The 21,941-nt window shown below is 51.7% G+C and overlaps 9 protein-coding genes across 9 annotated transcripts; 3 read left to right on the top strand and 6 right to left on the bottom strand.

Moving 5' to 3' along the window:
• Positions 1-535: 535 nt before the first annotated feature.
• Positions 536-2,354, top strand: NUU61_002115 (uncharacterized protein; the record flags this gene model as incomplete). The annotated part of the gene is made up of 3 exons (XM_056652697.1): positions 536-559; positions 611-736; positions 777-2,354. 3 exons carry the CDS (start codon positions 536-538, stop codon positions 2,352-2,354), a joined length of 1,728 nt encoding a protein of 575 aa, XP_056513764.1.
• A 1,811-nt stretch (positions 2,355-4,165) lies between these two features.
• Positions 4,166-4,575, top strand: NUU61_002116 (uncharacterized protein; the record flags this gene model as incomplete). Its single annotated transcript, XM_056652698.1, has 2 exons — positions 4,166-4,217; positions 4,304-4,575. The coding sequence occupies 2 exons, from the start codon at positions 4,166-4,168 to the stop codon at positions 4,573-4,575; spliced, it is 324 nt and encodes a 107-aa protein (XP_056513765.1).
• Positions 4,576-6,449: 1,874 nt separating this feature from the next.
• Positions 6,450-7,959, bottom strand: NUU61_002117 (uncharacterized protein; the record flags this gene model as incomplete). Its single annotated transcript, XM_056652699.1, is given in 5 exon segments — positions 6,450-6,656; positions 6,674-7,210; positions 7,300-7,524; positions 7,567-7,835; positions 7,905-7,959. 5 exon segments carry the CDS (start codon positions 7,957-7,959, stop codon positions 6,450-6,452), a joined length of 1,293 nt encoding a protein of 430 aa, XP_056513766.1.
• A 16-nt stretch (positions 7,960-7,975) lies between these two features.
• NUU61_002118 (uncharacterized protein) lies at positions 7,976-8,357 on the bottom strand (the record flags this gene model as incomplete). The annotated part of the gene is made up of 2 exons (XM_056652700.1): positions 7,976-8,108; positions 8,296-8,357. The coding sequence occupies 2 exons, from the start codon at positions 8,355-8,357 to the stop codon at positions 7,976-7,978; spliced, it is 195 nt and encodes a 64-aa protein (XP_056513767.1).
• A 501-nt stretch (positions 8,358-8,858) lies between these two features.
• On the bottom strand, positions 8,859-9,536 carry NUU61_002119 (uncharacterized protein; the record flags this gene model as incomplete). Its single annotated transcript, XM_056652701.1, has 1 exon — positions 8,859-9,536. One exon carries the CDS (start codon positions 9,534-9,536, stop codon positions 8,859-8,861), a length of 678 nt encoding a protein of 225 aa, XP_056513768.1.
• Positions 9,537-10,397: 861 nt separating this feature from the next.
• NUU61_002120 (DUF3632 domain-containing protein) lies at positions 10,398-11,360 on the bottom strand (the record flags this gene model as incomplete). The annotated part of the gene is made up of 1 exon (XM_056652702.1): positions 10,398-11,360. The coding sequence occupies one exon, from the start codon at positions 11,358-11,360 to the stop codon at positions 10,398-10,400; it is 963 nt and encodes a 320-aa protein (XP_056513769.1).
• Positions 11,361-11,897: 537 nt separating this feature from the next.
• NUU61_002121 (DUF803 domain membrane protein) lies at positions 11,898-14,405 on the bottom strand (the record flags this gene model as incomplete). Its single annotated transcript, XM_056652703.1, has 1 exon — positions 11,898-14,405. One exon carries the CDS (start codon positions 14,403-14,405, stop codon positions 11,898-11,900), a length of 2,508 nt encoding a protein of 835 aa, XP_056513770.1.
• Positions 14,406-15,095: 690 nt separating this feature from the next.
• On the bottom strand, positions 15,096-18,728 carry NUU61_002122 (26S protease regulatory subunit 4; the record flags this gene model as incomplete). The annotated part of the gene is made up of 4 exons (XM_056652704.1): positions 15,096-16,986; positions 17,169-17,418; positions 17,474-18,559; positions 18,701-18,728. The coding sequence occupies 4 exons, from the start codon at positions 18,726-18,728 to the stop codon at positions 15,096-15,098; spliced, it is 3,255 nt and encodes a 1,084-aa protein (XP_056513771.1).
• Positions 18,729-19,355: 627 nt separating this feature from the next.
• On the top strand, positions 19,356-21,926 carry NUU61_002123 (TFIIH complex kinase subunit CCL1; the record flags this gene model as incomplete). The annotated part of the gene is made up of 5 exons (XM_056652705.1): positions 19,356-19,616; positions 19,675-19,955; positions 20,003-20,142; positions 20,463-20,875; positions 20,952-21,926. 5 exons carry the CDS (start codon positions 19,356-19,358, stop codon positions 21,924-21,926), a joined length of 2,070 nt encoding a protein of 689 aa, XP_056513772.1.
• Between the last annotated feature and the right edge of the window lie 15 nt (positions 21,927-21,941).

The following is a 21,941-nucleotide window of genomic DNA, read 5'->3' on the forward strand; positions in this document are numbered from 1 at the left end:
CGTAGCAGAAGAGAGAGATGGTAGAGATCCCCCTGGAGATGGAGAGGGGAGGACTTAGTCAGGGCCCAGGCACAAGCGGGTCCCGAGGCTTCTTGGCTGAGTACTTTCCGTGCTATTTCAATGTATAGCCTGAGGTGTCTTTTATTTTATGTTGTTTTATTCGTCTTTCTTCTATACGATTATTTCAGATATTTTCAGAATATATAATACAGTATCGTTTAGTATCTTGGTTCATTGCAGACTGGATCGTCCACGTAGCCATTTAGTCTCCCGAGCTTTGGCGGACCCGCGGCTCCACCAGAATGCGGATGGGACGCTTTCGTCGCTTCCTTCGTGAACGGGACTTTGCTTTTCTTGGATGACTGAGACTAGAACTGATTTGTCTACTTTCGTGGAAGTCGCACCTTGCTCTCCTCAAGGACGTGGGTGGTGAGACCCGGCTAGTCCCGCATTTCCTCAGTGGCGTCACTCTTCTTCCCTTTGCATTCTCACACACTGGAGCAGCCTTTGGATTCTTACTCACCACCCCACAGCTATGGAAGCAGCTCCGCTGACTCTGGTACGAGTTCTGTCGCGCAGATCATGGGCTTCTCTCTGACACCTTTCAAAGGCTCATACCCATGCTCGAAATGCAGTGCTGGAGACCCGCAAGTCCAACCCTGTGGCCGCCAGCGAGGAACATGATTTGGCCGCAGGAGAATTCGCGACTGCGGCACAGCGCAGCTCCGACAACGAGGTAAGTCTAGCACTGCTGTTGGATGGTCTCTTCGAACAAGTCCGTCTCTGACACGCCCCGCGAACCACAGGCACTGCGAACTCTCCAATTACTCGAACATCATCACAAGAAATTGGCAGAAATCCTGAGATTCCAGCATGAGCACCCAGCGAGTGCGACGATTGAGCCCTCCGCATCAACCGATCCCCTAACCCGAGCGATCCAGCGATCTGCCACCGATTCCGAGATTCCCAAGCCCACCCCTTCCAGTCAAGAGGCCCAAAGCCACCCCCCGAGGCTACCTGGGAACCCTCGATTGCCCAGTCGAGAAACATCCTCCATCGCCAGCGAGTTGGCATCCGCCCGCGGCATCCCGTCTCATCCTCGCCGCGGATCGCCCGTCTCGCCAACCCTCTCTTCACACCAAGCGGGCGCAAAGATGACCGAACTGCCATCGCGAATTAAAACCGGCGAGTCGAGATTGCGAGATGTCCCAACCAAAAGTCGGCACCATCGTCCGTCCGTGCCCAAACAACCGTGGTCTCCTCCCACCCTTAGTCCTACAGAGATTACCGCACAGCAAGTGGTACCTGCAGACGCAACTGAACCCGGACGAGGGAAGAACAAGGAACCGACGGTCGATGAGCCTTTTCAGCGGTTCTATTCAACATTTGAGGGTCTCATTTCGAAAATCTCGGCGCCTTTGGCATTCGCGGGGCTTCCGCTGGGATCTGAGAATCCCGAACGAGCCGGAACTACGAGCCGCAAGTCCCCAGCCGAAACAAAGCTGGATCGCCATCATGCAACCCCAGACCGTTCAAGTGGGCAGGCAGGGCCAGATGTCAACCGACTTTTTTCGCGAGCAGCGCTACGATCGATCCGGGATATGTCTGGGACTAGTCCCGGCAACCCAGCCGAATCATTTTACGTGGTCCCCACAACGGGTGGCACCATGTCCTACGCAGGGATTCTCACCCGAGCCGAGAAGGAAGCCCGCCGGGGTAGTCTCGATGAAGGCGATGATGACTTTGTGGACGCCCGAGAAACCCCATCTTCGCCCGAAATGCAGCAAAGCATGACGCGCAACGGACGCCGAGGGACTGCCGACCAGCTCACCAGTCTCCAAAACCCCAAGACTCTGGAGGAGCTGCAGATGGAAAATCAAGCTCTGAAGCACCTCTCCGATACCCTTTCTAAGCGATTGCATATGTGGGAAGTCAATGCGCAGTCGTCATCCATGGCATTGCAGCAATCGTTGAAAGCGATGCACCACCATGCTGGATCCCCTGATCACTTGCCGCAGACTTCCCCGACTTCGACCTCCCCAGTAGCTACACTCTCTGCGGCCCCGGCGATGGCCTCGTCTGATCCTCGAGTCCGAGAGCTCGAGGAGGTGGTCCGACGTGGTGAGCAGCAACTGGAACGCGTCGGTCGCGAGAATGACAGGTTGAAAAACGTCCTCGGAAGGTACCGAGACCGTTGGGAGAAACTGAAGGAGGGCGCCAAAACCCGACGGGCAGAAGGGCGCTCAGGCGACGGTCAGAGCAACCCTCCTGGAACTCCTGGCAATCCAACTCCAGTCTCTCCACAGCCTGAGGCTGAGACCCTGAATCATACCTTTGAGGGAGGGCCATCCTGATCCGAATCAACGGAGACGAAATTGAATGCAGCTTGACCATCAATTCATATGTTTTCTGGTCTTTCTTTGTATGATTATCCACATCATGATCGTGCAGCAATATCAAATGATGACAAGGCTTCTCGGGCGTTGAAAGGCAGTGTACTCATTAGGATTTGTAGTGATGTGCCAGCCTTGTAAGAGTGGCATAAGAGCTAAGCCACGCGCTATGAGGTCAAGCGATTCACCGTGCGCCATCTCCGTGGAGACGCAGTTATGATGGACTGTCGTTGGCGCTTTATATAGGGCAATGAATGTACGATATGAATGATTGATTCACATGTCCTATTAGTATGATATAGTTCACTTCTTTGCAGCGCTGGTCTGTATGTTTTCTGAAAAACACGATGACGTCCTCTCATGGATTTACACTAGCTTCTTTAGATCCGCTGTCACTTGATCCCATATTATAACGTAAACTAGAAACACGATGCCATATGTCAGGTTGTCATATATACCCGTCGGACGCGCAGCAGATAATCACTCTCTACATCACAGCCTAGGTCCAGAATGATGATTTAATTCGCCTCACCATCCATGACACTGAGATCTGCATGATTATGCTTCTCGGGATACAATCTTCGACTATTGACCAGCAATCGGCCAGCAAGAACCGAGGTAGAGGACTAAATAAACAAGATATATGAAGTTAACGGGCAATATAAAAATGCAACACATTGCACCTTGCTATATATCACACGAACCAAGGCATCGACACTCACTCACATTACAAAGAACCAAAAAAAAACTCAGTCGTTATCGGGATTATACTTGTCAAGGTATAAAACCTATCGATCAAGTAAGGAAAGCAAGACGGAAAGGGATCGAACAGAGAAAGGATTTGGGGGCGCTACAGTAGCAAGGCCCTAAGTTTTTTCCTATATAGGAAGTAGTTTAGCCAAGAGATCTTCCTGCCCCATACTCTTTGAACATTCTATAAACCGTCCTTTTACCAAATTTAACTGAAGGAGTAAGAATTTATATGGGATAGGCGCGGCCCTAGGCCCTTATATTGTATATTTGGTATATTAATCAAATAAAACAATTTATAGGAGTGTGAATTTCAAAAAGAAGTGATTCTATACCTAGGTAAGCTAAAGTGGTTATTTAAGGTTGTACAGTGTTCCCGGGGCCATTGTGATTCCGGCTCTTTGCTGCCGTACTAACTACCGCTACAGCTCCTTGCTATTTTTCGCCCTTCTGCTCTTTCTTTCTCTCCACTCTATATCTACTTCCTATTGGTGAGGTATTTTTGCGATGAATCCATATCGTCGAGCTCCGCCACGTCCATTTTGCCCCCCTCTTGATACTCGGGCTGTCTTCCAGATTGTTGTTTTTGGCCCATTCGTTGCCCTTTTCGGAAACTTCTATCATCCTTTGAGATATTTGGGGTCCTTTCGCCCATACATATATGAATGCTCATTATGCGGTTGGCGGCTTGGCCACCCATTATCCCCCAAAAAAGCAAAATCGTCATCGTTCCGGCCTAGTTACTCTGTTGGAGTGAGGCCATGTACAATATAGTAACACCATAGGCGACCAACCCAACAACTACTCTAGATTATTGCCCTATTATGACGTTGAGATATTCCTTTGATTGTTAGGGTCCCCAGGGTAGGCCCATAGTACGCCCCATGGGGTATGTTGGGCTGGTCAGTGTGGCGAGGGAGAAATCTATAAAACGATCGCTCTTGCCCTCTGCAATGCCAATCCTACTACTCTACTTTCACTAGAACCTTCTTCTGTTTGAACATATACATCCCTTTCCCACTATGAAGCTCAACTTTGCCATTGGGGCCGTGATCCTTGCCCTCGCGTCTACTAGTGAGTGACTGCGGTGCTTGTTTTTCTTGTCTCCAACAGCCGGTTGTTATCTTCGTGTGCCTCGAAAGTTAACATACAATATGCAGGCTACGCTGAAATTCAATGCGTTGCCAAAAAGTGTCAGACTCTCTGCACCGCATCCGATGGTGGCAGAGATGGAACCCCCACCAAACATCCTGTGACCGACAAGTCTTCACAAACATGGTGCTATCTCAGATCCGGTGCCGACAGCACCACCGGTGGAGATATCGGCGCTATGCAGTGTTCTGGAAATATCGGATGTGCGGACAGCGACGCCGCTGAAGGATGTCTGAAGAAGGACGATGACGAATCTATGGGGGGATGCACCACATCTTAGAAATCGAGCTTTTTGTATCCATCTATTGTTGTGCAGTGAGGTTTTGTACACCTCGGAACTGAATTTGGAGATCTTGGTTAGAACGGGAGAAATGACTTGACTATGCGAGCTGAGTACAAGAGTAGCTATGTTCCGAGTAGTTGACCTAAACCATTCATATTAATTCCTAGGATTGACTTGACGTACGTACGCGTGTATAAACCAAAAGAACGGAAGCAAACTAATACCCTTTGCCGTACTGGACCATGGAATTCATGGTCTATCCATAGAGACCACACATGATCCAAAATCTTCGGGAATCTCCAGCAGTTAAGTGTACTATGTATCTAAAAACACAGGCATTTTTTAGGGTTCTTTCCGGTCAACAGTAGAGTATGTAGGTACAGGCTAAGGGGGTCGTTAGTGAGAGCATTATCTAGTATAAAAATACAAACCCGATAGAAATGACCAAAATAGGGGAATCATATGGCATAGTCTTATAAGTGAAGATGACCCAACTATGTATAGAATGGATATGAGAAAAACCATGACCCTTGACCTAAAAGATCAGGTAGATAGAAACGAAACAGTTTCACGCCGAATAAAACCACCGGTTTCACCACTGCACTATTTGGGTTGTACCACATATACATAAGCCCTGAATATAGATCTCCCTCTAAGAGGGGCTGAGGCAAATCTCTTCAGAAATGGCGCCGTCCTTAGAGAGAGAGTCGCAATACATATTCCCGCAGCACTCGTCACTAGAATAGCATGGTTCGTGATCTATAAATCATTAGCAACCACTATGAGATAAAGTTGGTTGATATACATACGGGCGGTGCAGGATCTTTCTGTTAGAACTGCTGCATTGGCGAGGGCAGCCATAGAGCAAACGATAAGCAGGTTGAGGAGCTTCATGATCAAAGAGCAATAGAGGATATCCACGCGGTAGCGGTAGAGATAGCGAGGCCAGCGAAGATACAAGTTGAATGGATAACTTGATATAGAATAAAATGAAAGTTCACCCACAGATCATTGCAAAGCCTCGCTCTACTTTATATCTTAGATCAAAGAAAGGTATGTAACCCTGAAGTCTTGACTACGAAAGGGGCCGGGCCCCCTTCTAGTGGATACAAGCCTATATTGGGGGCCAGTAGGCACTCGGGCTGAGGCAGGACGTTACTTAGATAGCCCTGCTTTTTCCATTAACGGCAAATAAAAAAATATCCATTGGAACCCCTTAGTCTCCTTGAGCCCGCCCTGTTGCTTACAATTCATCCCTCAGAACTCAGCCACAGTTCCATCATAATGGAGTTCCAACGTAGAATCGTTTGTTCCCTAATATAGGCCAAAGCTTCCCTTAACTTACATCCTATGATAAGAAGAATTAAATGGTCATTTGCGTCTCGCTTTATTATAGATGTTTGTTTATTGTCTTTTATTGACTCGCTGTGGTGTCTCACGGGTTTCTTTTAACCCCCCTTAATGATATTCTTACTCCTAAACAGTTACTGAAGGAAATCCATGTTTGGTGGGAATTATATTTCTCATTCCTTTCTTCTTTGGTTCATGGCTGATATGCTCTTATTTTCCAAGGGCCGGAAAGAAAGGGTGGGTGCGAGAAAGCCCAACTTCACTGCCTCGCTCGAGCAGGATGCGGCCGCCAAATTTCCCTTGGTGGACCGAGATAGATACAGGAAATCGCCCTAGGGCTGGTCTAACCAAGCCGTGAAGAGACTCTTGAAATTCTGGCTATTTTATATTGAGTATTTTCTGATAGTTGCCAGTTTGATATTTGCGTACTCGGTGCTTCGTATTGACAGTCTATCTTCAATCAATATTGATAAACATGAAGAAACAGAATATATCAGGGACCAATTTTGTTTTCTCCGCAATCAACGGACCGTGAACGTTGTATTCCCGCGGATATCCTCTGAACTGCTGCCAACTAGCACAGTAAAACGGCCAGGCTCAACAACATACTTCATGCGAGCATTCCAGACACCCAGATGCGCAATCTTGACCGGAATCACCACTTTCTCAAACCCCTTCAGCTGGCGGTTCGGGACCACGACAGAGGCAATATCATCGGAGATGTATACCTGCACGACTTCGGTACCGTCACGCGTTTTGTGTGTGTGTGTGTGTTGGTCACATTAACGCTGACGGTAACTGTGCGGTCTGACGCCGAAACAGTGCTGCGGTCGACCCAGACAGCCCCATACTTGAAATTCGAGTAGCTCTTGCCATATCCGAAGGGGTACCATGGGGTCGGATTGCCGAGGACATATTGGTGGCCGAAGACAAGGGTACCGTTGCTAGCTTCGTGGCCCGAGTCGCCGATGGAGCGCGCTGAGTTTAGGTAGTCATAGAAGACTGGAAGATCGCCGACGTAGCTGGGGAAGCTGACGGACAGCTTGCCCGAGGGGTTGTAGTCCCCGAACAAGACATCGGCTAGCGCATTGCCTCCTCGTTCGGAGAGGTAGAACTGCCGTACGAGAGCGGATGTTGTATTTGAAAGCCATGTGTCGGTGATGGGTTTACCGTTTGAGAGGACAACGACAGTTGGTACGCCCGTGTCGACAATGGCTTTGATCAGAGGGCCTTGGGCACCCACGAGAGAGAGAGGACATTGACGTCGACGTGCTCGCCAGTTCTTTTGAATCCGTTAGTAAATATTCTTTCTTGCTGATTAGGTTTGATTCTGCTGGAAGGAGAAAAGCTAGCCACTTATGCCGCGTTGACTCCCTGCCAGAGCTCCATTTGATCTCGCAACAAAGTGCCCACCACCACGACAGCCACGTCGGGCTTCTTTGCCGCATCAATGACCTCGTCGAAGCCAAGCTGGTCATTGCTCCATCGCTCGCGTCCTTGGGCATAGTGGACCTGGGCCTTGTTGCCGACAGCGGCCTTGATACCGTCTAGAGTGGCACCTCGGCACTGGCTCTTATAAACTACATAGCCACCGTACTAGAGAACGTGCTCAGCCCAGCAACTGTCAACACAAGAAACTAAACCACTCATGTTCATGAATCCATGGGCCATCGGCCCTATGACTGCAATATTTCCCGACTTGTTCAAGGGCAGGGTCCCGTTATGGTTCTCCATCAGCACAATAGGCTCTCGATCCAACTCCCTTGCCAGCCAGCTTAACGGCAGGGTACGGATTCTCAAAGAGACCCATCTCAAACTTGACGCGAAGCAGTCAAGAAACCGCAGTGTTGGCGGTTGCAATATCGAGCTTTCCTGATTTGACCATCTCCGGGATTTTCTGGAAGTTGCTATACATAGATGAGAATTAGTCCCCACGGTGGACAGAAAATCTCACGTCAGTTCTTACAAGGAGCCACCACCCATTTCCACATCCGTCCCTGCGGTCAACAGCTGCTTGGTGACTGATTTCATGTCGAGGGGGTCACTTTCAGAGCTTGAAGTAGCTGCACACCCTGTCGCTGCCGCCGGCATCTGTCATGACAACGTAGTGGTAGCCCCATTCTTCTCCCAGAATGTCTGTGAGGGTGTGGTGGTGGGAGACAGCTGGAATCCCGTCGTATCTAGTGAAAACAAGAAGTCAGGAAGTCCGGACAAGCGGGTTCATGGTCAATCACAAAACCCACGAGTGGTACGCCGTCATAATGGACCAAGCACCGCCATCAATAATGGCACGTTTGAAGGGGCATCCCAGCTACATCGTTAACTAGTTAGCCAATTGCCCACGTGTTAAAATAAACAATACCCTACGTTGTTCGCAAAGTGTTCAGACCTTGCTCGGGGCTGCTGACTCCGGCGAAATGCTTGACCATCGATGAAACATTCTTGCTCTGCAGACCCTTGACGTAGCTATATCCGATCTCATACTGGTTATCGAGTATTGTTCCTTGGACGAAATGCTTTAGAGAAAAGTAGAGAAGAACAAGCCAGAATGGAATTGAAGACAAAATAAGAGAGCATCGATACAAATGATACAAGTAGAGCTTTTCTATAATATTAATACTTTCACCGTTTTCATTTCTACTCTTTGCTGAACATTTGTCTTGGGATGCCAATCATCCAGTCCACCTGGCAGAGTCCAGGGATTCTAGCAAACAGCCGAATAACACTTGATGTATAGAATATATGACCGTAAATTGCCACAGCATGTCTGGCCATTCCGGCTAAATCCAGCTGACATCGGACTATAGGCAGTACTGCTGATGCCTCGATTTCCCACCTACAGAAACAACATGTTTACAGTAGTAAACAATCATCCATTGGATATCTTGCAGAGAAATACAAGCACATAAACCACGCCACAAATCAACCACTCATGCAGGCCCAGTATACGGCGGCGGATCTGACGACAAATACGGCGGCGGATCCAAATACGGTGGCGGATCGCATTGAGCCTCTGGTGGAGGTGCACCTCCAAAATCGAAGACCCAATACGGTTCTTGATTTCCACCAGGATAAAAAATCGTCTCGGAATTCATCGCGGCAGGCATCCACTGGTTTCCTGAGTGCGTTCCCTTGAGGAATCTCTGCGCTGGTGGGCGGATCGCGCTCATAATCGTCCCAGCCGACCCACCGAGCAACACAAGAAACTCCTCGTCCTTTCGCCCACCCCTCTTGATTGTGCGATCCCTCTCCAATCCTCTTTGAAGCTTTTGGAGGACCGATGCTTCAAAATCATCATAATATCGCACCCTTACAGTCTTGATACTGTTGGACGGCACTTGTTTCCTGTCACAGGCATAAATCACGGCTCCGGCGCAAAAGTTCAGGAATTGTTTCTGGGTCTTCATGCCTGCTTTTTTGGCATCGCCCCATCTAGCGTCCAAATCAAGAGATCCGCGGCTCTTAGAAATTCGGATCTCCACCCAAAAAGCACGCGTTAAGGGAGGCCGAAAAGCGTTCGACGAGGCAGCAACTTTGATGTATTGACCTTTTTCTTCCCGGGCCCAGTAGTGACGATCGTCATAGTCTCGCTCCGGATCGCCCGCCATCTGGTTGATTTTGTTTATAGTCGTACCGTAGGCGTGTACGCCTCTCCTTTTTCGATCCTGAAGTATCTCGTTGTAATCATCGGAAGCACGATTCTCGAGAGATGTCGATCGTATATCTAGAAAGACGCAGCGATTAGTATCCAAATTTTCATAGTTATGATAACAATCTATCTACTAACCCAAGCCTCGAGGAGCAGGGGAGCAGAGTCCAGGAGTGGTGATGATTCCGAGTAAAGAGAGGAACAATAGTATGCTGGAGAATGTCTCCAGCAGTATAAACCGCATGGTGCTGGTGAGTTGGAGAGCGTTCAAGAAATTTTTTTTTCTTGAACAAAGGACACATTCACTTCATTATTCACTAATAAATCGCCCGACCTAGTAGAACTAGGGGTCAGTCAGAATTTGAAGGATCGAGAACAGATGGCAGGAAAATATAAATAAATCAGTAAGAAATAAAAGGGGGGGCCACGGTCACTTTATTATTCACTGAAGAATAAATCGCTTAGCCTGTAGATCTTTGGGGGCCGGGGGCGGAGGACCCAAGGGTCCAGGATTGATAGCAGTAAGCAAGGAAGTAGGAAGTAGGAAGTAGTGAAGAGAATCGCTATCAAAACTCTTTGCTAGTGTTTTAGATGTCAATGGAGTAGGGAGGGTTGAAGATACAACTCTTCTAATACATTGCTTTGATATAACATCGATATAGACCTATGTACATCAGTGGAACTAGGGTTAGGCTATTCGACGCCAATCGCATTTAGAACTTACCCCGTTAGGAATATAGTGTCGCCAAGTGAGATTAGGATGGACTTGGTGATTTATGGTACGAACCTTGACATTGCTCATTGTTGTCGCCTAGGGTAATTATCTCTTAAGACTTAGGGGTTGAGTTATTGCCCCAGTACGGAGTAGATCGCTGACCACTTCAGCAGCCTCGCCAACCACACCCCTCGTCTCCAAGTCCAGTATTCCCGCCTCGATACTCAGATGCCGCAGTTTTCCTTCCCAGAAATACCACCGCTCCACCGTCAAACCGTCATCCCTCAGCCACAATTCCGTTTGACTATCCAGGGATGCCGCCCAGTGCCGTCGAAGCTCTTCATGACCCACTTCCCACAGCGCCCGGCCCCCATCTCGTACCCAGGTTGCCGCAACCCGGACATCCAGCGCCCAGACCTCCTCCCACGGAATTGTGTACGCCTTCGGTTGATAATCGTGGGCCTGGGGTCTGGGTCGCGCATACTCCAGTACATCACGGCATGCATAAAAGACCCATATAGGATGTACCCCACCTTTCTCTTCACTGCCGTTCGTGGCTTTCAGCAGCGCGGCTGAAAAACTACAAAAGCGGAGATAGTACTCGGCGACACGGCTACTTAGTTTCGTGGCGGTGGTGTGATCTCCCGGGGCCGCATCTCGCACGCCGTCCCAGTCGCGTCTGGCTTCGAGAATGTCATGCACGTCGTGCCACTGCGCGCTGAAACGAGGCAAGGTCTCCCAGTGTAGCTTTCCCTCGGCGCTGATGTAGCTACCGAGGGCATTAGACCCTACGCGGACTTTGTTGGGCTGTGTTGGCGGCTGCGCGCGTAGGGTGTCGAGGAGGGCGAGGAGGGTTTGGTATGAATCGGCGTTGACGACGGCGGTGAAGAAAGCGTCCCAGAGTTTCCAAAGGGCGTGGGCAGGGTCTGAAGAGGTGGTAACCAAGTCGACGATGTGGACGGCTATCTGCTTCCTAGCAGGGGACGATGAGCTAGTGAGAAAGGCTTCGAGGGGGATAGAGAAGACATTCAAAGGATTATTAGCGTGGGTGTCGAGGATGGTTGTCATTTTGGATGAGGGTGCAGATATGGTTTGTACTGCTTATGGGGAGTTTATGCTCTTGGGTATGTATGTCTCGGCGTTTAGCATTATTACATGATGTCACTTGAGAAAGACCGAGGTGAATGTCCTATTTTTAGGAATTGCTACGACTATAAATACTAGTGACTGAGGTCTTGGTTTCATGAAACTGGTCTGATTCGAGAGGTTCTCTATACAAAGATAGGCACTGGACCGACGCACACCAAATGTAAGATCAAAGACATGTAAAAGAACAAAACTCCCAAGAAAAAAAAAGAAGATATTAAAATTGCCTAATGGTATACCCGCAGAATGCAATGCCCATTACAACCCAATAATGCCAACATGATCGGTATCCCATGAAGAAATGAAAAGGACAAGAAAGAAGAATTTGAAAATGCGACGGCACAGAATAAGAGAAGAAGAAAGGCAAGGTGTATGTATAGATCGAGTGACCCAGCCACTCTCCATGCACGGCCCTATTGCGAATAGGGATGACCACGTCCTTTGTCCTTTGTTGTACACCTACCGCCGAGCGTCTGTCTCGGTGTCAGCATCGGGGCGGTCATGGTTGCCCCGAGAAGACTGTGTCTCCAGATTCTGTGGGCTCGGAGTGTCCTGCGTGGCGGCAACACTATCGACACTCTTATGCGGGTTCATGCGCAGAGCACCGCCCAACCATGCGAGGCCACCGCTCCACGAGTCGCTAAGACTGCGCAGGCGGGTAATATCGTCATCTGACTTTTGGGCAGGTGCAGCGTAGAGTTCCGTTGCAAGAGCTGGGGTGGAACGGCCGGCCTCCGCGGGAGTAGCGGCAAAGCTTGTGGCGGACTGAAGTCGAGCATTGGCAAGCGTAAGCGGGGTATCGTGGCCGTCGCCATCGACACCAGAGGGCCCAGCCTCTCCGTCTCGATACCGCAAGGCATCATCTGTGAAAGCCCCCTCAAGTTGTCTGCGGCGGCCGAGTCTACGCCGGGTTCGGTCTTTCAAGGGACTGCCTTCCCCGCGTCGAAGAGACTCGGCAACCACGGCACTGAAACCGGCCGAAAGGGTGGGGAGAAGTGGGCCAGGTGAAAATCGGTTGGAGATCGAGTCACGGAATGCATGTCGTGTTGGGGTTTGCCCTGTGGTGTGATGTCGGCCGGCGAGATGATTTGGATGGGTTATTAAAGGAGTTGATGCACGTCGGCCAAGGCCAGCCTCCTCATTTGCCTCTGGGGTTTCCTCTAAGCCAGGGGCTTGGGGAAAGCGAAGTAGAACCGTTGAGGCCTGGACAGCGTCATCTGCCTGACCCGGAGGAGTAACGGGGCGGGTAATCTGGGTGTTGGACATGGCCGAGTCATCATGGGAATTCGCCCAGGGGTTCGACATGCGGGATGGGGGCCGCAGTGGCGACGTGTGATCGAGCGAAGCCGCAGAAAGAGTGGATTCGGCCGTCAATGAGCCACCGGGGGAAGAAGGCGCCGCAGAGAGAACGCCTCTTGGTGTAGGCTGGTGATCATCAATCCCCTCGATGCCACGGCTGAGGAGAGACCCGGAAGGTGACTGATCAACATCTTCTGCTTCCGGAGCAGCTCGTAGAGCCTTCTGGGTCCGCAACTGTTGACCAGGGGGAGACAAGTCGACCCGATCCTGGTATCTTTCGCCATTCAAAAGACCGATCGATTCTTCTTCGTCATCGGAGGAGAAAGAAGACTCGTCATCGGCGCGAACTCGACCACTAGTGATGAAATAAACCCCAAGGAAAGTCATCAAACACCCGCCGACAAACTTCGCAGCGCGAGCAGCCGTGATCGACTCAAAATCCCGGTAGAGGATCGCGCTGCCAATGATGACAGAAAGGGTAAACAGGACAAACTGAGTCGGAATGACCTGCGTAGAATCGAAGCGCTGAAGGGCACGATTGATATAGCGAATCTGCATCAAGGCGCTGAAGACAAGGATGAAAACAAGAAGATAGGTGATCGGAAAAGTGATAACATGCCACAGCGTATACGACAACAGCGACGCAACACCTTTTGTAGACAAGGCTGTGTATCCACCAAACAGCGCAACAAGCCCGACATCGATGAGAATCGAGCGCGGGCCATACTTGTAACTTGCCCACATGAGACCAACGATCAGTGAGATAGTCAATCCCAGGTAGAGCTCGAACTCCCATCGCGTGATCATCACCCAGATATCATGGGGCCCAATCTTGTCCTCGGACGACTTGGCACTGAGCACGACCACCACTGCGCCAGCGATGGCGACAAGCACACCCCAGAAGTCACGTTGGCGAAATTTCTCCTTGAGTAGACACGGCGCGACAACACAGTTCGATATCAATGCCACCACGCCCAGAGGCGACACAATGGACGCCGGCGCAAAGCCGTACGCCAAAAAATTGCCCGTTTCGCCCACACACATGAGTACAATGCCAACCCACCAGTAGGGGGATCGGAGGTAGGACTTGCGGTGCCCATGGACAGCATCTTTGTTCTCGGGGCGCTCTGTCGCGTCAGACGAAAAAGACCCGCGGTGTTGGTTCTGTGATTCCGCGACATCAATTCGTCCATCGGTGCCCTCTTCACTGTCGCGATAAGCCTCGAAACCAGCGCGTTGAGAGTGTCGGCCTTGTTCACGCGGCCTTCCCCTTTGTAACCCAATGCGAGTGCCGTTATCTCCTAAAGTCCCGTACGGATTCGCCGTCCCTGAGCCGGAATCCGAGTGTCTCCAATAGGTCTCTTTTTGAATTTTCTCGTGTTCCCATTCACGCGCAATGCGAATGTGCGCGTAGCGCTGGATGTTGAGGGCTAATGAGATGAGGATATTGCCGATCAAGGCTGTCACGATGCCGATCAGTGAGGACCACTCGCGGATTGTTTCGTTTTTCCCACTACCATGATGCGGGCGATCCGAAGCGATCGGAGAGGATGTTGCAAAGGGCGGATGTGTGTAGGAGGCGAGGTGCGGAGTTGATGATGGCGCGACGGTCGAGGCGAGCAGGGAGGTAAACAGGCCTGCGACCAACGACTCCTGCGATGAGTCCATTTGATCGCGTAGAGTGCAAACAAAGCACCCAAGGACTGGGTTCTAGTCTGCAATCCACCGGGGAAACCGATGGACGTTCAACTTTTAGTTCCCCAGAACCCCCCGGCTCTCCAGCAGCTATGGGTTCAGATGTGCCCGGGGATCGATGGTCAGCATTTGATCAGGTCGTGGAAAGCTGCATGTCGGTGTCTAGATAAGGCAAAGGTTCTCGCAAGAAACAGTCACCACAAGCGCATGCAAGACGAGATGGAAAGAAGGCCGAGCGGCAATGGTCGGAGATGTCGAGCGGAGAGAGCGATGATCATGTCAGCACATGCGCTCCTCGCACTCGAGCCGCCTCCAACGGCGCACCAACGCAAGTGCAACTGCGCTCAGGCTCGATTTGGCGCGAGACCAAAGCTCATGCGGCGATGCCCATCGGTGTCATTGGTGTTTTGGGTACAGAGATCGACTGGACATCATGCAGTAGCGAAAAAGGAGGGGACATTCCTCAGTCCATGCAAGGAGACCAGCTTTGTTTCGGTGAGATCGAGCTTGCAGTAGCTATTTTGATTGCGCTACGAGACTACCCAAAGTCGAGGGAAAGGTATCTGCCTAGAGATCAACGGAAAACCCCGTGAGGGTTCCCCAAATCGCGGCCAGCGGATGATCATAGATGGTTTAATATACAAGAAACACTAAACAGTCAAATCATCGCCTCGCTTTCTTCTTCTCTGGCCCTCGCTCCTCCTCCTCATCGCTCACTTCCGCGTAGATTGCCTTGGGCTGTGTCTCCTTATACGCCTTGGTGAATATAGGGTTTTTTTCAGCTTTGTCGGCATATTTCAATAGCGCCTCTCGAGGATCCTCATCACGCATAGAACTAAGAGGGATATTCTCGCGGATGTGCTTCTCATCTGGCTGAGACTTGGCAAAGGGTGTTTGTGCCGGTTGGTGCGGGCGACGGGGATCGCGAGAGCGTCCAGAGGCTGTCAGGCCAACATTCGGATGGCGGGCCGACCAGGTCGCCGAGCTGTAATGCGGGACGCCGTTGGAGCCGACCACGACCGAGTCGCCCGAAAGCCCCTGGGTCAGATCTGTGGTGAGAGCCGCATTATCATCCACATGGCGGCGCTTGGGTGCTTTGGACATGACCAGGGCGGCACCTTTCGTCGACATGGTCGGATTGTAGAGGACATGGGTTTCGGCATTGGCGGAGCCAGTGAGAATTTGGTTGAGTTTCTCGTGCCAGAGCACAGTGATCACTGGCGACCCTGGCGTCACGGGAGTGACAAGCTCTGGTCTCAGCGTGGCCGGGTTGAGGATATGCAGATGGCCCGTTTCCGAGCCCGTTATGACATTCGCAGATGTTGGCGAGAACTTAATGTTAGAGGTGGGGAAGCGGAAAGAAGTCGAGGGATGTGTAACGGTGGTGATCGGGGTCTTGAACTTGCGGGTATCCCAGAGTTTGATAGTGTCATCACCACCGCGACTCACCACGAGTCTGCCATCCGAGCTGATATCCAGCCCGCTGGTCCACGTATCCCGAATATGAGCATCTCGAACCTCAGCGCTTGGCCGCGTGAAAGGTCCATTTCCACTCCACATCACCAAGCTTCCGTCAAGAGCGGCGCCAACCAGCACATCAGCTCCGCCCTGTTTCGGAGAGCCCCATGCGACAGCAGTCATCTTGGTCCGACCAGCAGACCCAGCCACTCTCGATTTATGGACAATCACTTCCTTCTGCGACCGACCCACGTTGGCATCCCAGATGCGTATCGTGCTATCACTCCCGGCAGTTGCGCAAAGGTTATAGTCGGAAGGAGACCAGGCACCGCTGGTCACCTCCGAAACATGTCCCTTGGTATTGTGTAGGTCCCGCAAATACATATCTCCCTTCACACATTCCGTCAACGTGTCACCATCTCGGCTGAGTATACGGGGCTGTGCTGTCGCAGAGACAACTAGCACATGGCTAGGGGACAGTGGGTTGAAGGCGGCGTAGTTAACGGCGTGGGTGTCCTGCGCCGCCGATTGCTTCTTGGCCGATGGATCAACGGACTTGAATGCGCGGATGGTCGAGGGTGTCATTGAAGCAAAGTCATGAAGCTTGAGGGTACAATCAGTAGAGCCTGTAATAAGCCGCGCTCCCGAGGGGTCCGCAGTCATGGTCGTCACGGCGCGCTCATGTGTTTTCACAACGAGTTCGTGCGATACGGGAAACTCGTCCTCGTCGTCCGAATCATCTGAGACGTCATCGTCCTCGTCTCGGTTCTCTTCCGATCCAGTAGGCGCAGATGCTGTGGCGGTTAAGTCTCGCTCATCGTCCTCGAGTGGTTTCGGCTGCGCTGAAACCTCGGTTCGCTTGGTGCGATTGACCTGGGAGTCGACATCGACGCCTTTTTCCTGCTTCCCAAAGCTAGAAGGAAAGAACTTTTTGAATGCTTCTTCATCGAACCCGTCCATTGTGAAGAGGTTGAACAACGCAAATGTTGCAGCCGGCGCGGACTTGATCAACCTGAGCTTGTTTGCAGTGTTTGCACGACGATCACCAACGTCATCCACAGTCTCCAACTTCGGCGTCGTGAGATGCGTGACACAACTAGAACTAGCAATACTACATTTTTAGCAAATAATCCAAGGCATATATCGATCAATTGATGCAGGCTCAATCAGTGTTACGGGTTCCCTTATCATTAAAATACACAACCAGCCTCGTAGAGGTCCAGCGCAGACATTGCTTGGCATGATTGTAGCCATTGCCGAGCGATCACCAGCGCTTACAAGTACAGTCCCTCCACGGGACCACCATCCTGCTTCGTCTTCATGATGCGCTCTCGGGCGGCACGGAAGTCGTCCATCTGCACTCTCATCCGGCGCTCTCTCAGTGCCATCAGACCAGCCTCAGTACAGATCGCTCGGATATCCGCACCCGAGAGATCGTCCTTCTGGTTAATGAATTCGTCCAGATCCACATCGTCGCCGAGGGACATCTTTGACGTGTGCAGGGTGAAGATCTTCTTCTTGGTGTTTTCTATAAGGCTGTTAGCAAATAGATCGGATAAGATGTACTGAGAGCTTGCACTTACGATCCGGGTTCTCAAACAGGATCTTACGGTCAATACGACCAGGTCGGATCAAAGCAGGGTCCAGGGTTTCAATCTTGTTGGTGGCCATGATGACCTTCACATCGCCACGGTCATCGAATCCGTCCAGCTGGTTGAGCAGTTCCAGCATGGTTCGCTGGATCTCTCGTTCACCGCCCGACTGGGACTCGTACCGCTTGGTTCCAATGGCATCAATTTCGTCAATGAAGACAATCGAAGGAGAGTGTTCGGCAGCGACTTGAAAGATCTGACGGACCAAGCGCGGGCCGTCACCCAGGTATTTCTGGATCAGCTCACTGCCGACAATGCGAAGGAAGGTGGCGCTAGTCTGGTTGGCAACTGCCTTGGCCAGAAGCGTTTTTCCAGTTCCTGGAGCACCGTAGAGAATCACACCCTTGGGTGGTTTGATACCCATTTCTTCGTATAGCTCGGGGTGTAGTAACGGCAACTCCACGGCCTCGCGGACCTCCTGGATTTGGGACTCGAGACCACCAATGTCGGCATACGACTCAGTCGGTGCCTTGTCCAGCTTCATCACTGAAACAAGGGGATCGGATTCCTCAGTCAATACACCGACGACAGAAACTGACTTGTGGTGCAGAAGAATGCTCGCGCCCGGCTCCAAGAGATCTTTGTCAACGAACGACATAATGGAGACGTAGTACTCGGGCCCTGTGGCGCTCGAAACAATCGCATGATCGTCATCAATCAACTCCTCCAGGTTGCCAACCCCCATCGGGCTGCCTCGCATGTCGTCAACTCGGCTTCTCTCATCCGCATTCCGATCCATCACATCCAAGTCGCCTCGGCTGACCGGATCCTGAGTCGCCTGGGCCTTGGCCTTGCGCATCCGCTCCATGTTCTCGACATACTCCTCTTCTAGCAGCAAGTGGTCGTGAACCCGCTGCATTCGAAGATACCGTAGCTTACATCGCGACGTGGGATAGATGTCGGGAAGCTTCGCGGCGGTACTCGGGCCAGCAGCCTTGCGCTTCTTACGTCCAACGCGGGTGGTGGGCGGCGGAGGAGGTTCGTATCTAGGCTTGTCCTTCTGTGTGATGACGCGGTCTTAATTCAGGTCTCCGGAGCAGAGGGCTGTTAGGAGCTTACCTTCTTATCCTTGTCATCGCGTCCATCGCCACCAGGGCCACCACCCATGTTAGATTGTTGATTACCCTGTTCGATACCATGTCAGCAGGTTGCGAATACGGAAGACCGGGAACGAGGCACTAACCATGTTTGAAAGCCAGTGACAGAGACACAATCAAGAGTCTCGACGGTAAAGTTGCAATAATAATAAAAATAGCGTAAGTCCCAAGCTCTAGGTGTCGGGATGACGATGGAAGAAGGGGATGGAAGAAATGGGTTGGCAATGCAGATGCAGTGGTGAGGCTCGGGGCTCAGCGAGCTGGAAGCTGTTGTTGCTACACGTGACCTTAGGGCCTCAGGCTGCCAATGCGTCATCTCTGCCTTGCTGCCTGAACACATTTGCAGCTCCCACATCCACTTCGCCTCGGAAACAAGCAGAACAATTCGAGTTCGGACTGGTCCTAGCAAGAGAAGTTGCTTGTTTGAGCCAATATTTGGTATGCGAATCTTTACTGGCGTCTTCGAGTCAACCTGGGGCCCTTGATCTAAGGCTGCTACCCACGCTGATCCTCCCCTCATAGTTCCCCTCCATAGCTGAGCTACTGGATTTATCGCCAGTCTTGTTCTTGGTTCTTTCCCATTCAAGACTTGTCGCTTGGTCACCTCATAGCCGATCTTGTACGACGTTCTATAGAGCAAGGAAAGCTATACTCCACAACCGAGCACGCGACAGCAAATCGCCAATATCGCACTTTGATTGAGTCCACAAATCACCATGGCGAGCAACCGTATGCGTCGTGTTGGGAAGGAAATGGCAGACATCTATGCCGATTCCCACTCTCAGATTAAGGCAGAGCCCATTGGCGACGAAGATGATGTCACACACCTTCGAGGTTCCTTCCCAGGACCACCCGGTACACCATACGAAGGCGGCACCTACAACATCGATATCAAGATTCCAATAGATTACCCTTTCCGACCCCCTGTGATGAAATTCGAAACCAAAGTGTGGCACCCGAATGTCAGCAGCCAAACGGTCAGTGGCTCCTCCAGTGGAATAACAATCGATCTTGCCAGCTCATGAAAGTCTGCAGGGTGCGATTTGCCTCGATACGCTCGCCAGTGCTTGGTCTCCAGTCCTGACTATCAAATCTTCCCTGCTTTCTTTGCAATCCCTGCTCAGCACCCCGGAACCCAAGGATCCTCAAGACGCCGAGGTCGCCAATATGCTCCTGCGGAAGCCGAAAGAGTTTGAGCGTGTGGCGCGAGAATGGGCTGTTATCTATGCCGGTGCTCCCCAGAATGAAGCCGGAGAGGGCAGTCGAGGTGGCATAGATGACGTGCCGGAAGGCGCAGGGCGCGAGAATCTGGCCAAGTAGGTAACTCGCAAAGTACTCCATGCAGATGCTCATGCCTCGACAGGTACGATGGATACAACAAAGACCTGGTCGACCGCTTCTGTGGTATGGGATTTGATGTGGATCGGGTTGTGACCGCCTTCCATCAAGTTCGCATTGACCGGCGTGGAGGCCAGGACTACCAACTGGAAGAGGGCGCTATGGGTGATATCACTGCACGACTTTTGGGAGAGTAAACAATCGTGATGAAATAATGGAATATGTGCATTTTTGGGCTTTTACATTCGAGTGGCAGTATTGGTCCGCAGCAAATCGAGGATGTTACTTTGTCCAAGATTGTATATATTTGGTGCGAATATAGAGATGAAGCTGTTATCGATAAGCAAAGGCATCCGCCTCATCTTTCTTCCTTGCACAAACTGACCTGTGCAACTACTGCACTATTCATCAAGCCTATATTCTTCTTCTTATTGAAGCCATCCACGGGTCTTACCTAGGCAGTGGACGTGCTATAATTATATTAGCAGGACCCGTTCCCAGGAGGCCTGCGGACATCCCCACGTTGCGTGACGCCGGGCTCTCGACCCTTCCCTCTTCCTTTCTCACCATCGCCATGATCGAAGACGACATTTATCGCACCTCCTCCCAGTTTCGGCTGTGGTCATTTACAAATGCCTCACTACAATCTCTTCGGGCGACGACGAATGCTATCGCCAGCGAGCGCGTACGACGCAGAGCCCGCGAGGCCCAACAATCAACTGCATCCTCCGCCTCGGGGACACCACAGCCGGGCAGCGAGAGCGAAAGCAAACCGAACGAGGAAGCAAATATCGAGTGCTTGACGCCCGAAGAGGAGCTCGTGCTGGTGCGATATTACTGTGAGAAGACACTGGAGCTGGGGGATACCTACAAGCCACCACTACCGACCATGGTCCGGGTACGTTAGTCTCAAATGAGCTATTTGGATTCCTGTTAAACTGACAGTCTCTTCTCTCTCTTTCTTTCTGCTATAGGCCACCGCGATTCAATATCTTCGCCGCTTCTACCTGAGCAATTCGCCTATGATCTACCACCCCAAATCAATCATGACGTGCGCGCTGTTCGTCGCGACCAAAACAGATAATTATTATATGTCTCTGCGACAATTTGCAGATGGGATCCCGGGCGACACATCAACCGAAGACGTCATTGCGCCCGAGTTCCTACTCATGCAGGGCCTGCGCTTCACGTTCGACGTGCGCCATCCGTTCCGCGGGCTCGAAGGCGGCGTCATGGAACTGCAAGCCATCGCCCAAGGCCAAGGCCAGCCAGCACCTCACCTACCACACCAGATGCCGGACGAGCTGCGACGGGGCTTGCTCGCGATCGCGCCACCACCAACCCCGTCATCATCAATCACAGACCGAATCGGGCGCGCCCACGGCACGACACGCGAGATGCTCAAGTCCGCCGCGCAGATGACCGACGCCTACTTCCTCTATACACCATCTCAGATCTGGCTATCGGCCTTCCTCCTCGCCGACCGCCCCCTAGCCGAATTCTACCTCGACACCAAACTCGGCGGGCCCATCGCGCGGGCAACGGACACCGACAACAGCGATGCCACCAACCCGCTCCAGAACCCCCTCTACGAACTCCGCACCAAGCTCCTCAGCGTCCTCACGGACTGCTCCGCCATGCTCCAGTCCTACTCCCCGCTGTCCGCCGACCCAGATCAAATGAAGGGTCTTAAGCGCATTGCAAAGAAATTGTATCACTGCCAAAAACAGAGCCCCGAAAAAGCTCATTTCGGCACGGCGCAAAAGCGCGATTCTGCCCAGCCGCCGTTGTCGGCTGCCGCCACTGCGGCCAGTGACTCGGGCCCTGCCTCGGAAAGCGAGTCGGAGCGACTGGCTAAAAAGCGGAAACTGGAGCAGGAGCAGCAGGCTCGTCGGGGGCAGGATTTGTTCGGGCCGGAGCTGGTCACGGAGCGAACTAAGGGGCAATAACCTGGGGATGTGTTT

The sequence above is a fragment of the Penicillium alfredii genome (assembly GCF_028826965.1).
Source record: "Penicillium alfredii strain IBT 34128 chromosome Unknown utg000004l_segment0_segment0, whole genome shotgun sequence".
NCBI classification, from domain to species: domain Eukaryota; kingdom Fungi; phylum Ascomycota; class Eurotiomycetes; order Eurotiales; family Aspergillaceae; genus Penicillium; species Penicillium alfredii.